We start from the raw sequence: 17863 nt of genomic DNA, 5'->3' as shown, positions 1-17863 counted from the left end.
GAGCTAGACTGATGCATATCATGAGGACCAATAGATGAATTCAGAAGTTTCTTTGACTATGACACAAGCACAACCTTGCATTTATCAAGGATGACAGATCTGAAACAGTGAACTCCCCATTAATTTGTGTACTGGGAAATGATAAAGCAGCTGGCAGGTCACATTGTTGACCTTGCTGTTACAAGCCTATGGGAATAAACCCAGGTTTTTCTTAAAGTGTACAACAAATTTAATTTGCTTTTTCTTAGAATTAAGACTTGTAGCATCCGTCTTGACGTTAATTTTACAAAGCAGCCAAACAATTCTAATTCAGAAATATTCCATAAATTACAGGAACCAGTCAACCTCCATGAGAGGAAAGCTATTTATTTCTCTCTAAGGGAGAATGACAAAGCTGGTTATCAGGTCTTTTACTTACAATGCTCAAAGTACCAGAGGTGGCAAATAGCAAAATATGTTACTGTGATGAAGTTGTACTGAACATGCCCTATTTCCTTGAAAACATCCATTGTAATTCAGCAAAAGATACAACGGCTGGCTGAATCAGTATTATTCATCCCTTGTGGTGGAAACTCACTTCATTGTCATCCCTTACAATTCACTGAATCCACATGTTTCATTTAACTTGTTTTCCTCCATCTCTCAATGTACGTTATAAATTCTGACCAAAGATCCAAGTGCGTTTATCTCAAAGAATGGACATATCCAGCTGCTAAGTATTCAGGTTTACAGTACAGTTTCCATTTATTATTTAGAACCATATTTGAGAATTGCAGCTGATTCAATGTATTAATCATCACGTTAGGGATAAATACATCTATTGTCTGCATTTAGCTTAAGGCTCTTGGTCTTACATTATTGTTTTTCATCTGTTTATAATTGTCAGAATCAATTATTTATTATTCCCTAGAGCTTAAAAAATAAAATAACTACAGTATCACGGTTGCAGACCTTGATATTTTCAACTTCCCCAACTAAAGTCATCTTGACAAAACAAACTCAGATTAGACACAAGCAAATGGAAAAGTATCAGTCAGATTTTCTTGGCAGCCAGCTCCAATACTGATTTTTTTTTAAAAAGCACAGCTATCTGCTGTGACCTATACTTGTTTTAGATTAAAAGTTGCAAATTATTTCTACAGAACATCATTTGTGTTACACCCTACCATATTCAATCTGATAAACCTGGCTCTTTGTGAAACTGAGTTGACTTTTAGTGGAGCAATGCACACAAAATGCCGGAGAAATTCAGCAGGCCAGCCAGCATCAATGGAAAAGAGTAGAGTCGACGTTTTGGGCTGAGACCCTTCATCAGGACTTTTAGTGGAGTGGTTCAGCAATGCATATTCCTGCAGTTATTTGGCAATTTGGAGGACATTTATAGTCTTACTTAAACTTCCATGCAAGTCATAACTTTATCCCTTTATTGAATGCTACACTGATTTTCATTTCACCAAATGTCATTAATATTTAAAAAGCAATTATATTCCTAAATAAAATACTTATCATAATATTGTATGGGAAAGGGTTGAATTAAGCTACTAATCTGGGATAACAGTAGGGGATTGGGGCCCTGTTCTGATTTTTGCATGAATCTGTGACAAATTATTTTTTTTAACTTGGCAGTGATACTCAGAGCTGGGAGGCCTTGAAAAGGGATTCTGATACTTTTGAAAAAAACATCTCAAGCAGTGGGGTCGAAAACAAGAGCTTCTAGGATTTTGAAAATTATTTTTATTCTGGAAAGTTTTAGTATGTACCTAGAAATGGAGGATTTATTTACAGCCGGTTGCGTGATTCACAAAACTTGATAATCTTTCACAGAAAAATATTGCTAAATTACTTTAATGTGCATAACAAAAGAGGACATTTTACTTCTATTCACTGGTCAATCTCCTCACAAATGGAGACTAAATTTGTGTGGCGGGTCTTTGCTTTGTGTGGTGTTTTAGCCAGCTAATTGACAATTGTTTATCTCTGCAGGTGAAACAGCTGGAAGGCAGCAGGTCCCTACATCTCCGCCAGCATCAGAAAATAGCAGCACAGCTCACAGCATTGGCAGCACACAAAGCACTCCCTGTTCGAGCAGCAGCACGCCCTAACCCTGAGGGAAGTAGCTACAAGGAAATGGAGTATAGAGGCAAAGTTCAAAGTGGCTAATTGTTGGTTGGTATCCTGAGGATAGAAGGAAGATCTTCAGTTGCCTCTTGAAAGCTGATATGTACTTTCAAGACAAAAAAAAATCATCTAAGTTGCTGTATACTTAGGCAAACTGACTTCCCTTGAGCGCATAGTTACAAAATACACATATGTGACAAAACTACTAATTACCCTGAATTGGAACTTCCTAACGATTTGAGTTCCTTATGTGAAATTCGTACCAGATTTTTTTCAGTGCTGCTTAATTTCTAGAATGCGGCCACTTAATTTTAGATATCTTTTATGTAAACACCAGCAACTTTCTGAATGAGAATGAAAACACCATGTTCTGATTAACCAAAGATGACAGTTATAAACATTCAGTGTTTCCATCACACAGCAGATTTTTTTTACCAGTTAGATAGATTCCATAGAAACATTGTTTAAAAGCTGTATGAACAAAACCCTCCCTCTGGGCAATCTGCATTTAAATATGCTGTTAAATATGTTACCGATTTTTAAGAATATTTACAGCTTTGTTAAGAAATCAGTGTTTTAAGCTAATTGATATAACAGTGAAAACATAGACCAAAGCAGAGCTTTCTGCTGTTTGCTCAAATTATCTGGACAGGTGGGTTTTGAAGATTCGTTTTTGTTCATTTTCAAGGGTCTTGACAGCAGTTGGTATTACTTTAAGATGGGACTTAAAAGCACACTCTGAATTCCTTTTTTTTTTACTTTTTTAAAAATACTTTTTAAAAGCAGTTGTCCATCAGTGTGATAAAGTTGTCCCATATCATGAATGTTGTATTTTTCAGCAGTTCAGCAGGCTGTGTTGTTCACAGTACTGACTGTTGCATACTGTACAGTTGAATGTATTTTATGACATGAATTAATAATGTATACCTTGTATATAAACATTTATAGAGCTCTCCAGAGCAGAGTACAGAGTATATTAGTAACATATAAGCTATATTTTTATTGTATTCTGGATTTTGGTGTAAATGTTGCAAGGGTAGACTTGGTCATCGAATGATAATGGGGATCTAGGCTGAGGTGGGGTCAGATGGAACAGACTGCACTGGGGTATGGATGTTGCTGGAAATGCCAGCATTTATCATCAACCCCTGATTGCCTGTGAACTGAGGAGGCAGATATGACCCAGTTGGATTGGTTTGACAGCAGTGAGAATGTCAGGTTTCATTAGTTTGCCTCACACTCCCTCTGAAACTAGCTTTCCCATTTAAAATTATAGGATTACTGAATTTACCCTTTATTGTTAAATTTATAAAAATGAAATTCAATTTTATAAAATATATTAACTTTGCTAACTGTGAATTTTTCATTGAATTTTATAATAGATTTCTGCTACTTTGCTTTTTACTCATTCCCCTCAGAATGTCTGTTTGGGTAATAGAAGTTGTTCATTCAGAATCCATACTAATGGACAGAATTGGAATTGCATTAATTAAGATTCTAGATGCAACCTTAACTTCATTTTTAAGGTGGTCATTGCCAGCTGAAGATACTGTATCAAATATATGCACTTTTCCAAAGCTGGTAATTGAGCTTGGAAGTATTTTATTGTAGATACAGCTCCAAAATTAATATTAAAATAATGTCAATTAGTGAAATCTAATGTGCATCCAGTAACATGTCCTTGTAATGATGCAGGAAAAGAACAAATGATAAAGTTCATCATAACTGAGGCATTTGTTGCTGTCAGTCTTTTTATTAATAAAAAGAGAAAATGATGAAGCAGGTTAGACATCGTATCCGGAAAGAGAAATGAAGTTAATATTTCAGGTCAAAAACCCTCCATCAGAATGTTAACTTTGTCTTTCCACAGATGTCTTTGTTTGTTTCAGATTTCCAGCATCTGCAGTGTTTTTGATTTTCAGTTAATTTTTATTTCCCTATTCAGAACATTTCTGAGAGAACAGTGATGAATGGATCTAATGAGCAAATTAGCACTTTATTCTCTTCTTTCTACAAACCAGGGCAATTTCACAATTTTATAAATTTTTGAAAGTTTATGTTAAATGATACAGGCAAGTTAAATGGTGTAAAGCTGTGGATCCTAATTACGACCTCTAGAATTCAGCAAGGTTTTAATAATGTTGAGGTTAACAGTTGGAAAGTTCCCAAAAGTGAAGATATGCTCAGCATATCAGCTGTTCCACCTATGGGGTTGTGAGCAGTCCCTGGGGTAGTCCCAGCCCTTTAAAAAGGTGTAGCTGGGACATCCTCAGATTTTGTGTGTGTGTGTGTGTGTGTGTGTGTGTATGTGTGTGTGTGTTGGGAGGGGGGAGTATTTGCATTTTACTGAGAATGGATGTGGGACTTTTGTTGAGAAAGGTTAGGAGTCACTGACGTAAAGTACACAATGACATCATCCATTAATCTTTTTACGTAAAATAAAGTTTTCCCTGGCATGACCTACTGACTACTTTGTAATATTACAGATTATCTGGTGGCTTGTTGCTGGGTGGCAATTAAAGTTAGCATCTTTCAGGCTGCTGTCCCTAAGTACTATTTTTTCTTGTTTTTTTTTCATGATTGGAAAAATACCCTACAGGAATGTTTCTCTTGCCACAATATAAGTTGAAAATATTTGGGAGTTAGCTCACTGCCTGGGAAAAAAAAATGCCCTCCACTTTGCTTCAAACTGCACATTAATCTGCTTTTTAAATTGTATGTAAAATATTTTGTATAATGGAATTATATGCAGATATAAAAATGCATTTGGGCTAACATTGCAACGATGCATAAAAATGAATGTAATTTCCTACGTCTTCTTGCCTTTGTTTTCTCTTTGACTTTTGATCTGTTTTTGGAGAGGATTACTGAAAGAATTGGGAGTAATTGGATTGCTTTAAACATTATGGTAGGTTCACTCTAGTGATTCAATGTGAACTTTGGCAGCTCTGTACTTAGAAATTTCAGAGGATATGTACCTTTTGCAAATTTGGATGTTTGTATAATATATTACTGTTGGAGAAACAATTCAATTGAGATTGTAAATTTTCTGTTCTTCATACTTCATTTGTCTTTCCCTTTAAAAATATATCTACCTCACTGTTTTACTTAAAGGAACAAGGCCAGTCCTGCTGGTTGTACTATTTGATTTTGTAAGTATTAGCAGGTGGTGTCTGTACCTACTTAATAGGGCTGTGTTCTGCTCATGTCTATTTTTCATAGGCTGTTGAAAAGGGATTTATGTGAAAATTTTAAAAATGTTGATCTTTTGTCATACTATATAATTATGTTAAATAAAGGTGTATATCAATTAATTGAATGTGGAAATTGTCTTTATTAAATAAAGGTGCTAGATCCAACAAGGTAATATTTAGATTTTCCAAGGAGTGAACTGCTGTTTGTTCCAGTCATGATGGTTGCAGTTTCACTTGTATCTCAAGCTGCGATGTGCAAGCAACTGGTCATCCAGTTACAGGACACATACTGATGGAGAGACTAGATTAGATTAGATTATAAGGACACACAGTCCTCTTTTATTGTCATTTAGTAATGCATGCATTAAGAAATGATACAATGTTCCTCCAGAATGATATCACAGAAACACACGACAAACCAAGACTAAAAAATTAACTCATCTTAACTCATCCAGTCAGTCCTCCTCACCAAAACAGCATCCAACCATTCTTTAAACAACTGCGACACTGTTCCTCCCCTCTCCTACCCTATTGATGATGTATATAAATGGGGAATTACGTAGAGTTGGAAAGTAATTGGCCCAATTTGACCATGCACATCATAGTTAATCCCAATTACCTGCATTTCAAGATTCAAGTACATTTAATATTAAATAATTATACAACCTTGAGATTTGCTTGCTCACAGGCAGCCACAAAGCAAGAAACCCAAAAGAAACCAATTTTAGAGAAAAAAATAAAAGACCAACACCCGGTGTGCAAGAGAAAGAAAATAAACACAAATCGTGCAAACAACTAAAGTGAACAACATTTCAAACCAAAATTGACCCCTCAGATCCGAAACCCAGAGTAGGCCCAAAGCCTCGCCTATCAATTCATCATACTAGCAAGAACGGAGCACAGCAGCCAGGGCATTGCCTCAGCATCATGGAGAGAGGAGTGACCATCGTGGAGAGCAAGCGAAATCGGCTCTTGCCTCAGATCCCGACAACCTGACATTTCAGTCTCTCTGGGCTGGCGTCTAAATTGACCAATCCTGCTAAACTTGCCTATTCGTGTCCCTGTCTAAATGTCTTTTAACTGGTATTTAGATTTAGATCAACTTTATTTGTGAACTGTACATTGAAATGCATCACTTGCCCCAGTGACCATTGATGTGCTGTAGGCAGACTGCAGATGTAGCTGTGCATCTGGGGTCAACATAACACGTCCGCTGCTTACTAAACCTAATCCGTACATTTTTGGAATGTGGGAGGAAACCAGAACACCCAGTAGAAACCCACACAGTCATCGGGATGACATCCAAGCTCTTTAAGGACAACAATGGGAATTGAACTCCAATCTTCCAAATACTTTTGCTGTAAAGCATTATGCTAACCATTACATTGCCATGCCATGTTATTGTACCCGCTGCAACAACTTCCTCTGACAGCTGATTTCATATACTCACATTCCGTGTGAAGAAGTTGTCCTTCCTGTCCTATTTAAATATTTTCCCTCGCCTTAAATTTCTATAATTCCCTTTCCCCACGGGAAAAGACAGCATATAATATGCATCCATCTTATCTGTGTTCCTTGTGCTTTTACACATCTCTGCAGAGGTACTTGATACAACCTTTAGCCTGAATATTAAGTTGCTTAAACTGTGCAAAACAGAATGTGAGAAATATGAACAGCTGCAGTTCATTTTCATTATGCGGTATTTAGGGACCCGTATAAATCTGACACAGCGGGAAGTTTCAGTGTGGTCAGAAGCAAGTTTACACCCATGGTTCCTTAAATGGTAAATTACTGATCCTGGCAATCCTGCAGCCAAAAGGTGTTGAGTATAGCATAGGAACTACTCCACGGAGAGGAAGGAAAACACGAAAGGGGAGAGTCCCTGTGAGTTGCTTTTGAGCACCTTCCAGCAGATGGTCAGAGTACTGGCATAGAGCTGGAAGCTGGTTTCCTTCCTGCCTCCTCACTGTGGAATGCAGCACATTGTAAAGTACCCATAGGAAGAGAATGGGGAATAAATTAGCACAGCATTTTAGAACTGTTTTGTATAGCTTCTTTGTTAATTTGGAGCCATGAAAATTCTTTGTTAATATGGAGTCACAAATGAAGGGCTAATCTACAATGTGCAGAGGCATGTAACAAATAGCGTTAACGCTGACACAAAAAACATAGACAAAAAGCAAAGGAGGAAGGCATAAACACAAGAGATTCTGCAGATGCTGGAAATCCAGGGCACCACACATAAAATGCTAGAGGAACTCAACAGGCCAGGCAGCATCTATTGAATGAACAAACAATCAACGTTTTGGGCCGAGACCCTTCATCCCAATTGAAGGTCTCAGCTTGAAAGGTGGGAAGCCTAAGCATTTGACAATGAAATGCATTCAGAGAACTTTACACTTTCTGCATTGAAACACTGTATGATTGTGAATTGGACCAAATTTTAGATTGTTCACAAGTAAACTAGAATAGAAATTTTGATTTTACTCATAAACAATTTGCAGATCTTGAGATGTTACTAATACTGACATGTTTCATTGGGAATTAAATCTGAAATGTCGTCATCCATTGTTCATGAAGAGGAGAGGCAGTGTGATTAACCGGACAGGCAACTCACTGCAGTTGTGCAACTGTTCAGAAATACCAATCACAAAAGATTCTGCAGATGCTGGAAATCCAGAGGAGCGCACAAAGTGCTGGAGGAACTCAGCAGGTCAGGCAACATCCATGAAGAGGAATAAATAATCTAGTGCTGATGGCCCAAAACGTCCGCTGTTCATTCCTCTCCATGGAGGCTGCCTGACCTGCTGAGCTCCCCCAGCGCTTTGTATTTGTGATGTTCAGAACTACTGGACATTAGAGGTCAGTTATCTGGATATTTTCCTTTACCAGAAGATGATCCTGTGCATTTAGCATGAAATAGTTAGCGAAGGAAGTATTTTTCCCAGAAGTATTTTTATATGAATTTTCTTGTTCTTGCCACAGAGCTCATGATTGTTGTTTATAACCTACTTTTGTTTTGATTGCTCTGTTTTCATCTGGATCCGGCACACTTCTCTGCAAATCCAATTAATGCATGTTGGCTTGCCGTACTCTACTGATCCCAGAGGCGATTGAGAAAATGAGCAACAACTTGTTTATGTTAATGAATATTGAGAGACTGATGTAGATATGATGATTGGAACATTGCTTCAAGTCACGAGACTAAAAGACATAGGAGCGGAATTGGACAATCTGGCCCATTGAGTCTACTTCACCATTCCATCATGGCTGACTTATCATCCCCGTCAACTCCATTCCCCTGACTTCTCCACAAAACCTTTAACATCCTTACTAGTCAAGAACCTATTGATCTCTACTTTACATATGCCCAATGATTTGGCCTCCACAGCAATGAATTCCACAGATTCACCACTCTAGCTGAAGAAATTACTCCTCATCACTGTTCTAAAGGGACATCCTTGTACTGTGCATCTGTGCCCTCTGGTCTTAGTCTCCCCCTCTATAGGAAACATACTTACCACTTCCATTCTATCTAGACCTTTTGATAGGTTTCAATGTGATTTCCACCTCCCCCTCCATTTGTCTAAACTTCAGCGAAAACAGACCCAGAGCCATCAAATGTTCCTCATACATGAACCCTTTCATTCCCAGGATTGTTCTCATGAACCTCCTCTGAATTCTATCCAATGCCAACACATCCAATCTTAGATATAAGGCCCAAAACTGCTCACAATATTCCAAGTGTGGTCTGACCAATGCCCCATAAAGCCTCAGCGTTACATCCTTGCTATATTTTGGTCATGATAGGAATGCGATGTGGTCTAGACTAGTGCTGAAATGGAAAACAGTTTTTCATTAGTTTTGCAGCTTCCTACTCAGAATCTCCAATTTACATCGTATGGGTGATGATCAGGAGTTCTCTGATGTTAGTGATTAAAGACTCTGTATCACCATGAGCATTTAGTGTCAGATTAAAGCCCAAAGTTCAAGTAAATTTATTATCAAAGTACATACATGTCACGAAAACAACACTGAGATTCATTTTATTGTGGGCATTCATTCACAGAAGGAATCTACAGAATTAATGAAAAACTACACACAAAGATGGACAAACAACTAATGTGCAAAAGAAGATGAACTATGCAATTATAAAATAAAACAAATACGGTAATAATAAATAAATAAATAAATAAATAATATTGAGAACATGGGTTGTAGATTCCTTGAGAGTGAGTCCATAGGTTGTGGAATCAGTTCAGTGTTGAGGTGACTGAAGTTATCCATGTTGGTTCAGGAACCTGATGTTTGAAGGGTAATAACTGTTCCAGAACCAGGTGGTGTGAGTCCTGATGCTCCTGTACCTTCTTCCTAATGGCAGCAGTGAGAAGAGAACATGGCCTGGGTGGTGGGGTGTCATTGATAATGGATGGTCATGAAAAGTCATGTAGAAGTTTAACAATGCTGTCTAATGTCTGGATAAAAAAAATTATCCTGTTAGTAAAAATCAGGTATGGCTTTCATTTATTAATTTGATACATTATTAGTGGTAATAATGTTCTATTTAATGAAAATAAACTTCACTGGATCAATATCTGCCTTTTGGAAATGTAATACCTATTAGTTGTGTCAAACAGACCATTGGAGTTGGGAGTTTTCCAGGTCTTTAATCTTCTGCTGCCACTGAGATTGCTTTTAACTGCTTTTGACATTTCATTGCCGAGAAATCGAACCTTCACAAACCAGAGCTCAGTTTGATGTGAAATATTATGCACCAAGATTAATCCAACCAAGGTCAGTTATGACTAATATGTTAGTACCAAGGCTGAATAAGATCCAGAAATAAAATCATTGCACCATGAGTAATCCTGATATTCATCTTTTATGAACTTTACAATAGAAAACTAATTATTTCTGCAGTTATCCTTAAAACTGGAACCTCATGGCAAATGTGATGATCCATCTAAGCAAGCTGTTTGATATTTATCAGCACATATGGGGCTCTATAAATCATATTCTTTATCCAGGTGCCAAATTATGAGGCAGCATCTGTTTTCTGACCCGTCATTTCCAGTCCACACCCTGCTTGGTGATTACGTTCTGTGGCACTGCTGTACTGTTGGAGGCCTGCTATATCTTTGTCCTTCCAGACCTAGTCCGAGATTATGTCCAGCCATCCTGGATTTCCTATGATTAATCCTAATTTCAGGATCTGTTCCTCCTGAAAGCAGGGGCATTTCATGGCTCTGGGACCGGACTCGCTGGAGTTTAGAAGAATGGGGCGAAATCTCATTAAAGCCCACTGAAAGACCTAGATAGAATGGAAATGCAGAGGATGCTTCCTACAGTGGGAGGGTCTGGGACCAGAGGGAACAGCCTCAGAATAAAGGATGTATCTTTAGAAAAGAGATGAGGAGGAATTTGTGGAATCCATTGCTACAGACGGCTGGCTGTGGAGGCCAAGTCATGGGGTATACTTAAAACAGATGTTAATAGGTTCTTCTTTCATAAGGATGTCAAAGATTACAGGGAGAAGGCAGGAGAATTGGGTTAAGAGGGATAATAAACCAGCCATGATAGCAGAGCAGACTCAATGGGCCGAGTGGCCTAATTCTACTCCTGTGTCCTATGGTCTTCCAACATACAAATTTCAAGCACTTACTTACCCCACCCCCTACCGCTAGCCCTAACACCTCTTCACCTCAGCTTCTCTCCTCCCGCCCAAAAGGGCTGCCTCCTCATGGTCCACCTTGAGCAGGATATTGCTTAATGGCCAACTCTGCCCACTCTCTGTGTTAAATGGCGAACACCTGGCCTTGTTTCAACATGTAGCTATAGTCTCTGGAGTGAGTGGCTAGCACACGATACTAAAAACAATGATGCAAGGTAGAATTCCAGTAGCAGGACACAAGCTTCCTGACCTGAGACATGACGGGACCCTTCGACATCGACTGGATCAGCAGGATTGTGCCGGGGGCAGCCCACAAGTGTCACCATGCCAACAGAGCATGCCCACAACGTACAAACCTATTAACACTTTGGAACATGGGAGAAAACCAGACCGCCCGGAGGAAACCCTGCAATCGTGGTTCGATTGCATAACCTCCTTCTTCTCCACTCTGTCTGCCTGCCTGCGCTGCCACTTCCAGGAAACTAAGTACTTGTACCCCAAATTCTTGCTGTTCAGTTACAATCCTCTGATCCCTGCCTTTCCCCGGCCTGGTTTAACTTCCCAAAATACACCATTTTACACTTGTCTGTGTTAAATGTCATTCCCCTCATCCACTTTCTCTGTTGGTTTAGATTCTGCTGTAACATTAGACAAATGTCTTCACTGTCCGCCACACCGCCAATGTGTGTCATCTGCAAATTTTCTAATCATTTCACCTGGGTACAGAGGAAATATCAGGGGTAGGTTTTTCACACAGAGAGTGGTTGGTGCGTGGAATGCACTGCCAGTGACGGTGGTGGAGACGATACAATAGGGTCTTTTAAGAGACTCTTAGATAGACACATGGAGCTGAAAAAATAGGGGGCTATATGGTAGGGTAATTCTAAACAGTTTCTAGAGTAGGTTACATGGTCGGCACAACATTGTGGGCCGAAGGGCCTGTAATGTGCTGTAGATTTCTATGTTCATCTAGATTATTAACATACATAATAAACAATGAAAGACAGTGCCAGTTCTACTTTGGATTTTCATTCTGTAGACAATATAACTCTTCCTTTTTATATAAATATCAATCTCATTAGTGAGTCCTGTAACAAAAGATTGATGAATTCATTTGGATCTACAATTTTAGATATTGATTTTGTGTTCTTTCTTAAACAGTTTTCCTCTTTTTTTTTTTAGCTATCATCACGATAGACTGCCACCTGTTCCCTGACCACTGTTCTCGTGTGTCTTCTCTATAAATCCCTGAACTGTACTGCATCGATTGCATGAATGGCCAATTGATCACACGGTGAATTGATTGTGCCCTCTATGCGCAAAGGACCTCTCTTTTCGCACAGGCTTTTCTGAGTGCACACGTTTTCATCTCGGCAGGCCCAGTTTGTTGCTCCTGCACTAAAAATTGCCCAGCGTGTACCGTGGCTAACAGGACCCAGTAAAAACGTTTATCCCTACTACTGCATTGCCGTCCTCGCTCTGCAGATACTTTAACAAACCCTGCAACCCGTTTCCTCACCACTGCTCATATGTTGTGCAATCTGTTCCTTCACCATCGCTCACCTCACTCCGTCAGTATCTACAAGGGACTACAAGGCAGCATTGCCCCTTGTAATCACTGTCATTACCCCAGCCACCGCAGGGCAGTACCTGCCCTCAGGGTGCAGTGAGGATCAGGCCTCCATGTTCCCCACAGAGCCTCTCTGCTCTTGGAAGGAAGACATTTGATTTTTAGTAAATACACACTTTTTGTGGATTGGCAAATCAGCCAGAAGACTTCAGATCATCGTGAAGTGACACTGATTCACTGATCAAAACTTTCCTTGTTCCTGCTACGGACCACCAGTTCCTAAAGCAGTACTGTTAGACTGTGCAGATTGTGGATATCGTTTTCATCAATGGGACATTTAGGGGTTTATTAGTGAAGACTTTGTTTGAGCGGCAGATTTAAAGTTGCTTACTTGGCACTAACAGGACTGGGGAATGAACACCCCATGGTTAATGAAAAATTCCGCTGTCACGGCCTTTGCTCTGGAGGATTGCAAGTATATCCTGCCAGATAGAAAATAATTAAATATCATTGGCTTTACTTGTAGTAAAGGAAGTACATCAAAGTTCAAGTGAATTTATTATGCGTCACAATAACTACCTTGAGATTCATTTTCTTGCAGGCACTCACAGCAGAACACAGAGATACAATAGTATCAATGAAATGTATGCACAAGGACTGATAACCAATATGCAAAAGAAGGCAAATTGTGCAAATAAAATAAGAACCAATCATAATAGTAATAAGTAAATAGTAAATAAATAATAACGAGAAAACCAGAGTCATATAGTCCTTGAAAGTGAGTCTGTAGGTTGTGGAATCAGTTCAGTGCTGAGATGATCATAGTTACCTAGGCTTGTTCAGAATCCTGATGGTTGAGGGGTAGTAACTGTTCCTGAACCTGATGGTGTGGGATTTTTTCCTGATTCTCACTAAACAGAATCATATAATGTCTCAGCACTTTGTACGAAAGGAATACATGAGTATTAATTGTTCTTTTTGCACTTATTCTGCTTTGGAATGCTCTACTTTATTCTTATATATGATCATTCTGTCCCGTGGGGTGAGGAAAAGTTGAGGGGTAACTTTTATTTTGATACTGTTGACATTTCATGCAAAGATGGAAAAAAAAACACAAAACTATTTTTTTGCTCAGCTTGGAGCTATTTTTTATATTAATATGCAGCTGGTGTGAAGGTGCAAAGAAAAAATTGCCTTGTATCCCATCCAAACAGATTAATTCATTACAACAGTGCATTGGGGTAGTACAAGGTAAAAAAAAACCTGATACAGTGCAGGATAAAGTGCGTAGAGAAAGAGCAGTTCAGGCAGACAGTAAAGTGCAAGGTCAAAACAAGATAGATTTTCAGTTACAATAGTGCCACACTGCTATTCTTTTGCATTCTCCCCCTTAATGTCTGAAGTTTCTACATCACAGAACATTGAGTAATCAGTCCTGTTCTCTATATGTCAATAGGTACATTTAATGTTAGGGAAATGCATACAATATACATCCTGAAATTCTTTTTCTTCACAGACATCCACAAAAACAGAGGAGTGCCCCAAAGAATGACAGTTAAACATTAGAACTCCAAAGCCCCCCCAAAGATCCCCCTCCCACCCACAAGCAGCAGCTAGGCAATGACCTCCCTCACCAGCAAAAAAGCATCAGCACCCTCCTCCCAGCACTCAGGCGTGCAGTAAAGCATCAATAAAGACACAGACTTGCAGTACCCCAAAGACTACTCGTTCACCCAGTAATTCGACATACCACAGGCTCTCTCTCTCTCTAATAAGGGAAAAAGAAGTGCCCCCATTTCACAGCGAGGTGGGAGACAAAACAAGCAACTCATTGATTTACGACGTTAAAAGTCTGTTGCGTTGCTGTTTCCGAGCTCTGTGCTCAGAGAGTCGGCCCCAAAAAGGCGCAGATCTCAGGACACACATCAGCTGGCAGCTAACCCAATGTTCCAAGCTCTCCCACAATGCTTCAGTCAGGGGCATCAGCCTAGAATCAGCACATCCCCAGAGCCATAAAAATCTGAAACCCTGAAGGCACACTCACTTTCCGAGCTGTGTCCTTGGGATATCAAAAAGTGGCCAGTCGTGAGGCCCTGAGAGCGGGTCCCATTCCCACAAAGAACCAAAATCTGAGTGTAACTCCAAGTCAGGGTCTTCAAAAGAACCTTGAAAAGGAAGAAAAGAGATGCCAAAGATTGAAATAGATCTGTTTCCGAAGATGCAAGCAAAGGAGTTGCCATTTAGCGCCATCATAACTTCACCTTTCCTCGACCATGCTTTTGTAATGCAATAATATTATAATTACAAGTGCTGATTCATGTACTTAGCTCAACTGCCTTACCTGTGAGACTCCTCACATGAAAGAGACTGCAGTTGAGTCTTCCCAGGACATGCCCTGTCCTCATTACCTCTTCATGAAGGAGGTGCAGGAGCCGGAAGACACACTCAATGTTTTCCCCTCCACCATCAGATTTCTGAATGGACAATGAGCCCATGTGCACTATCCCACTATTCCTCATTATTTTTTCCCCTTGTGCATTTGTCCCTCGCCATTAAATCTCCCTCCTGTCGCTAAATCCAGCAAACGGAAGAAGTGCCCATTCTCCTCCCTCACTTCCATTTGGGGCCCCAAACAGACCTTCCACGTGAGACAATACTTTATCTGTGAATCTGTTGGGGCCTTCGACTGTATCTGGTGCTCCCGATGCAGCTTCCTCCACATTGGTAAGTCCCAACACAGATTGAGGGACCACTCTGTCGAGCACCTTCACTCAATCGGCAACAAGCAGGATTTTCCAGTGGCCTCCCATTTTAATTCCAGTCCCCATTCCCATTCTGACATGTTTGTCCATAGCCTTCCCCACTGCCATAATGAGGCCACTCTCAGGTTGGAGAAGCAACATCTCATGTTCCATCTGGGTAGCCTCCAACTTGATTTCATGAACATCAATTTCTCTAACTTCCAGTAATTTTTCCTCCTCCCCTTTCCCTCTTGTTCCATTTCCCACTCTGACTCCTTTTTTACCTCTTCTCTTCTCCTCACCTGCCTATCACCTCCCCCTGGAGCCCCTCCTCTTCCATCCTCCCCTTCCCCACCCACCTGGCTTCACCTATCACCATCTAGCTTGTACACCTTCTCCTCCACCCACCTTCTTACTTTGGCTTCTTTCCCCTTCTTTTCCAGTCCTGATGAAGGGTCTTGACCCGAAACGTTGACTGCTGATTCCTTTCCATAGATGCTGCCTGACCTGCTGAGTTCCTCCAGCATTTTGTGTGTGTTACTCTCTGAAGAATCTTTCCAAGTGCCTTGGAATATTTTTATGATGACCTCCCAAAGATGAGGCATCTTCTGCCAGGAAAGTTAGACCACAGCCACAGTGAGGCCTCTGTTCTTGAACTACCAGAGGCAGGATCAAAAACAGCAAAAGGTTACTGAGCAATCTTTTTATTCCTCACATGACACTATTGCTCCCATTTCCTGCTGAAACCACTTGCGCAAGATGGACAGCAGGGTTGAATATGTTGGCTGTACAATTGACTGTTTTCACTAAGCCTGCTTCCACTGCAGACAGATCATAGCATAGTGAAAGGGGTCATGACAGAATTCAGAAGCAGAGATTGTGGACTGCGTACGCAGAGAGAGCACTGGATACTGGAGTACTGAGTGAAAATTAACTCACACCCAACGTTCCCTCTAATTATTTTTACTGCTGCTTGGACCAATGAATCTGTGAGCAGGAAATTTTTACATGGCCTGAAAACTGAACGGCATTTCAAGTGTTTGTTTTCGTAATATTCATACTTGGGTGCCACGGTAGCATAGAAGTTAACACAGTGCTATTATTGCTTTGGGTGTCCGAGTTCAGAGTTCAGTTCCGACGTCACCTGAAAGGAGTCTGCACGTGCTCCCTGTGGAACGTGTGGGTTTCCTCCAGGGGCACAGGCCAATGACACACACGTTAGTAGGTTAATTGGTCTTTGAAAATTGTCCTGTGATTAGGCTATGGTTAAATGGGGGGGGGGGGGTCGCTGGGCGTACGCAAGATACGTTTAGACTCAGTAGTTGTAATGATAATAAACCAATTTACCATTTATGGTTTGGTGTGGCAATTCGAATGTTTAGGAATGTAATTTACATTTAATTTCTGTTTTATTTATCCTGTGAATATTTTGTACCTGATACTATTTACTTGTAATATTGCTGCGGTTATGTTTTTCATTGCACCCCTCCATCCATGACATGTATTAGTGCATAAGGTAATAAGCTTGGTTTTTAACTTTCAAAAGGATTAGAGGAGATTCAAAAGAAAGTTAAATACTATATCAGTTTTCTACCACCATGCCGTTTGACTGCATAAAGCCATAACTAGCATTAACACAGCCTTTTGACGAAGAAACAGATGTCAAAATCATTTGCAGATGTTCCACTTAAAACACATCAGCCAAAATGTGCATGAGGCCAGGATATCTGTGATTATTAATCAAACAGAGTTGCACCAAGATAGAAAAATTTTGACTTGGCTCTACAAAGAAGCAACCCACCTGACGGTGTTGGCAGTCAGTATTTCTGCCCAGAGTAACATTGGTAGAAATAACCACAGCTCAGTCCTTGTGAAGGCAACAATCATGAACTTAGAGCATCTTCAACTTAATCAAAAGTGACAAGATGATTCATAGATGTAGTATCAGATGTAAAGTTGGCATGCTAAAGAAAGCGATCTGATATGACGACTAAATTTTTGTCCAAAGAGGGCGGTTTAATTTTTTTTTACAAAAGTTATTGTGAAGGGGGAGAGGTTTGCAGAGGAAATTGTAGAGCTGTCGTCCAAGATGACTGAAGATGTGGCTCTCATTGCCCAGATGAAGAGATTGACTGATGAGTAAAAGGCCAGACTTGGATAAACATGAGATTAGAGTCATAGAACATAGAGCACTACAGACCCGAAACATTTCTGTCAGTCAGTCTACTCCTTGCTGAACTGTTATTCTGCCTAGGTCATGGACCATAGCCCTCCATATCCCTCCCATCCATGTAACTAGCTAAACTTCTCTTAAATATTGCAATCAAACCCTCATTCACCACTTCTGCTGGCAGCATATTCCACACTCTCACCACCTTCTGAGTGGAAAAGTTCCCCCTCAGGCTCTCCTTAAATACATTACCTTTCACCCTTAGCCTATGAACCCTAGTTCTAGTCTCATCTATGCTCAGTGGAAAAAAAAATTCTGCTTGCATTTACTCTATCTATACTCCTTGTAATTTTGTATATCTCTTTATCAAGTCTGTCCTCATTCTCCTACACTCCAGGG

The 17863-nt window shown here is 40.0% G+C and overlaps 1 protein-coding gene and 1 long non-coding RNA gene across 5 annotated transcripts in view; one reads left to right on the top strand and one right to left on the bottom strand.

Annotated features, from left to right (window-relative positions):
- tgfbr3 (transforming growth factor, beta receptor III) overlaps positions 1-5432 on the top strand; it is a 158829-nt gene extending 153397 nt beyond the window's left edge. For all 4 annotated transcript variants that reach the window (XM_072273419.1, XM_072273420.1, XM_072273417.1 and 1 more), the window contains one exon: positions 1984-5432. In XM_072273419.1, coding sequence (XP_072129520.1) covers positions 1984-2102 — 119 coding nt within the window. In that variant the 3' untranslated portion in view covers positions 2103-5432. The remainder of the gene's footprint in view (positions 1-1983) is intronic.
- Positions 1-17863, bottom strand: part of LOC140205773 (uncharacterized) — a 139890-nt gene that overhangs the window by 78807 nt on the left and 43220 nt on the right. The gene's annotated exons all lie outside the window — the stretch shown is intronic.

This window comes from Mobula birostris, chromosome 12, assembly GCF_030028105.1.
Source record: "Mobula birostris isolate sMobBir1 chromosome 12, sMobBir1.hap1, whole genome shotgun sequence".
Classification (NCBI taxonomy): domain Eukaryota; kingdom Metazoa; phylum Chordata; class Chondrichthyes; order Myliobatiformes; family Myliobatidae; genus Mobula; species Mobula birostris.
Note: the sequence above shows the minus strand (reverse complement) of the source record. Positions and strands in the feature narration are given on the sequence as shown.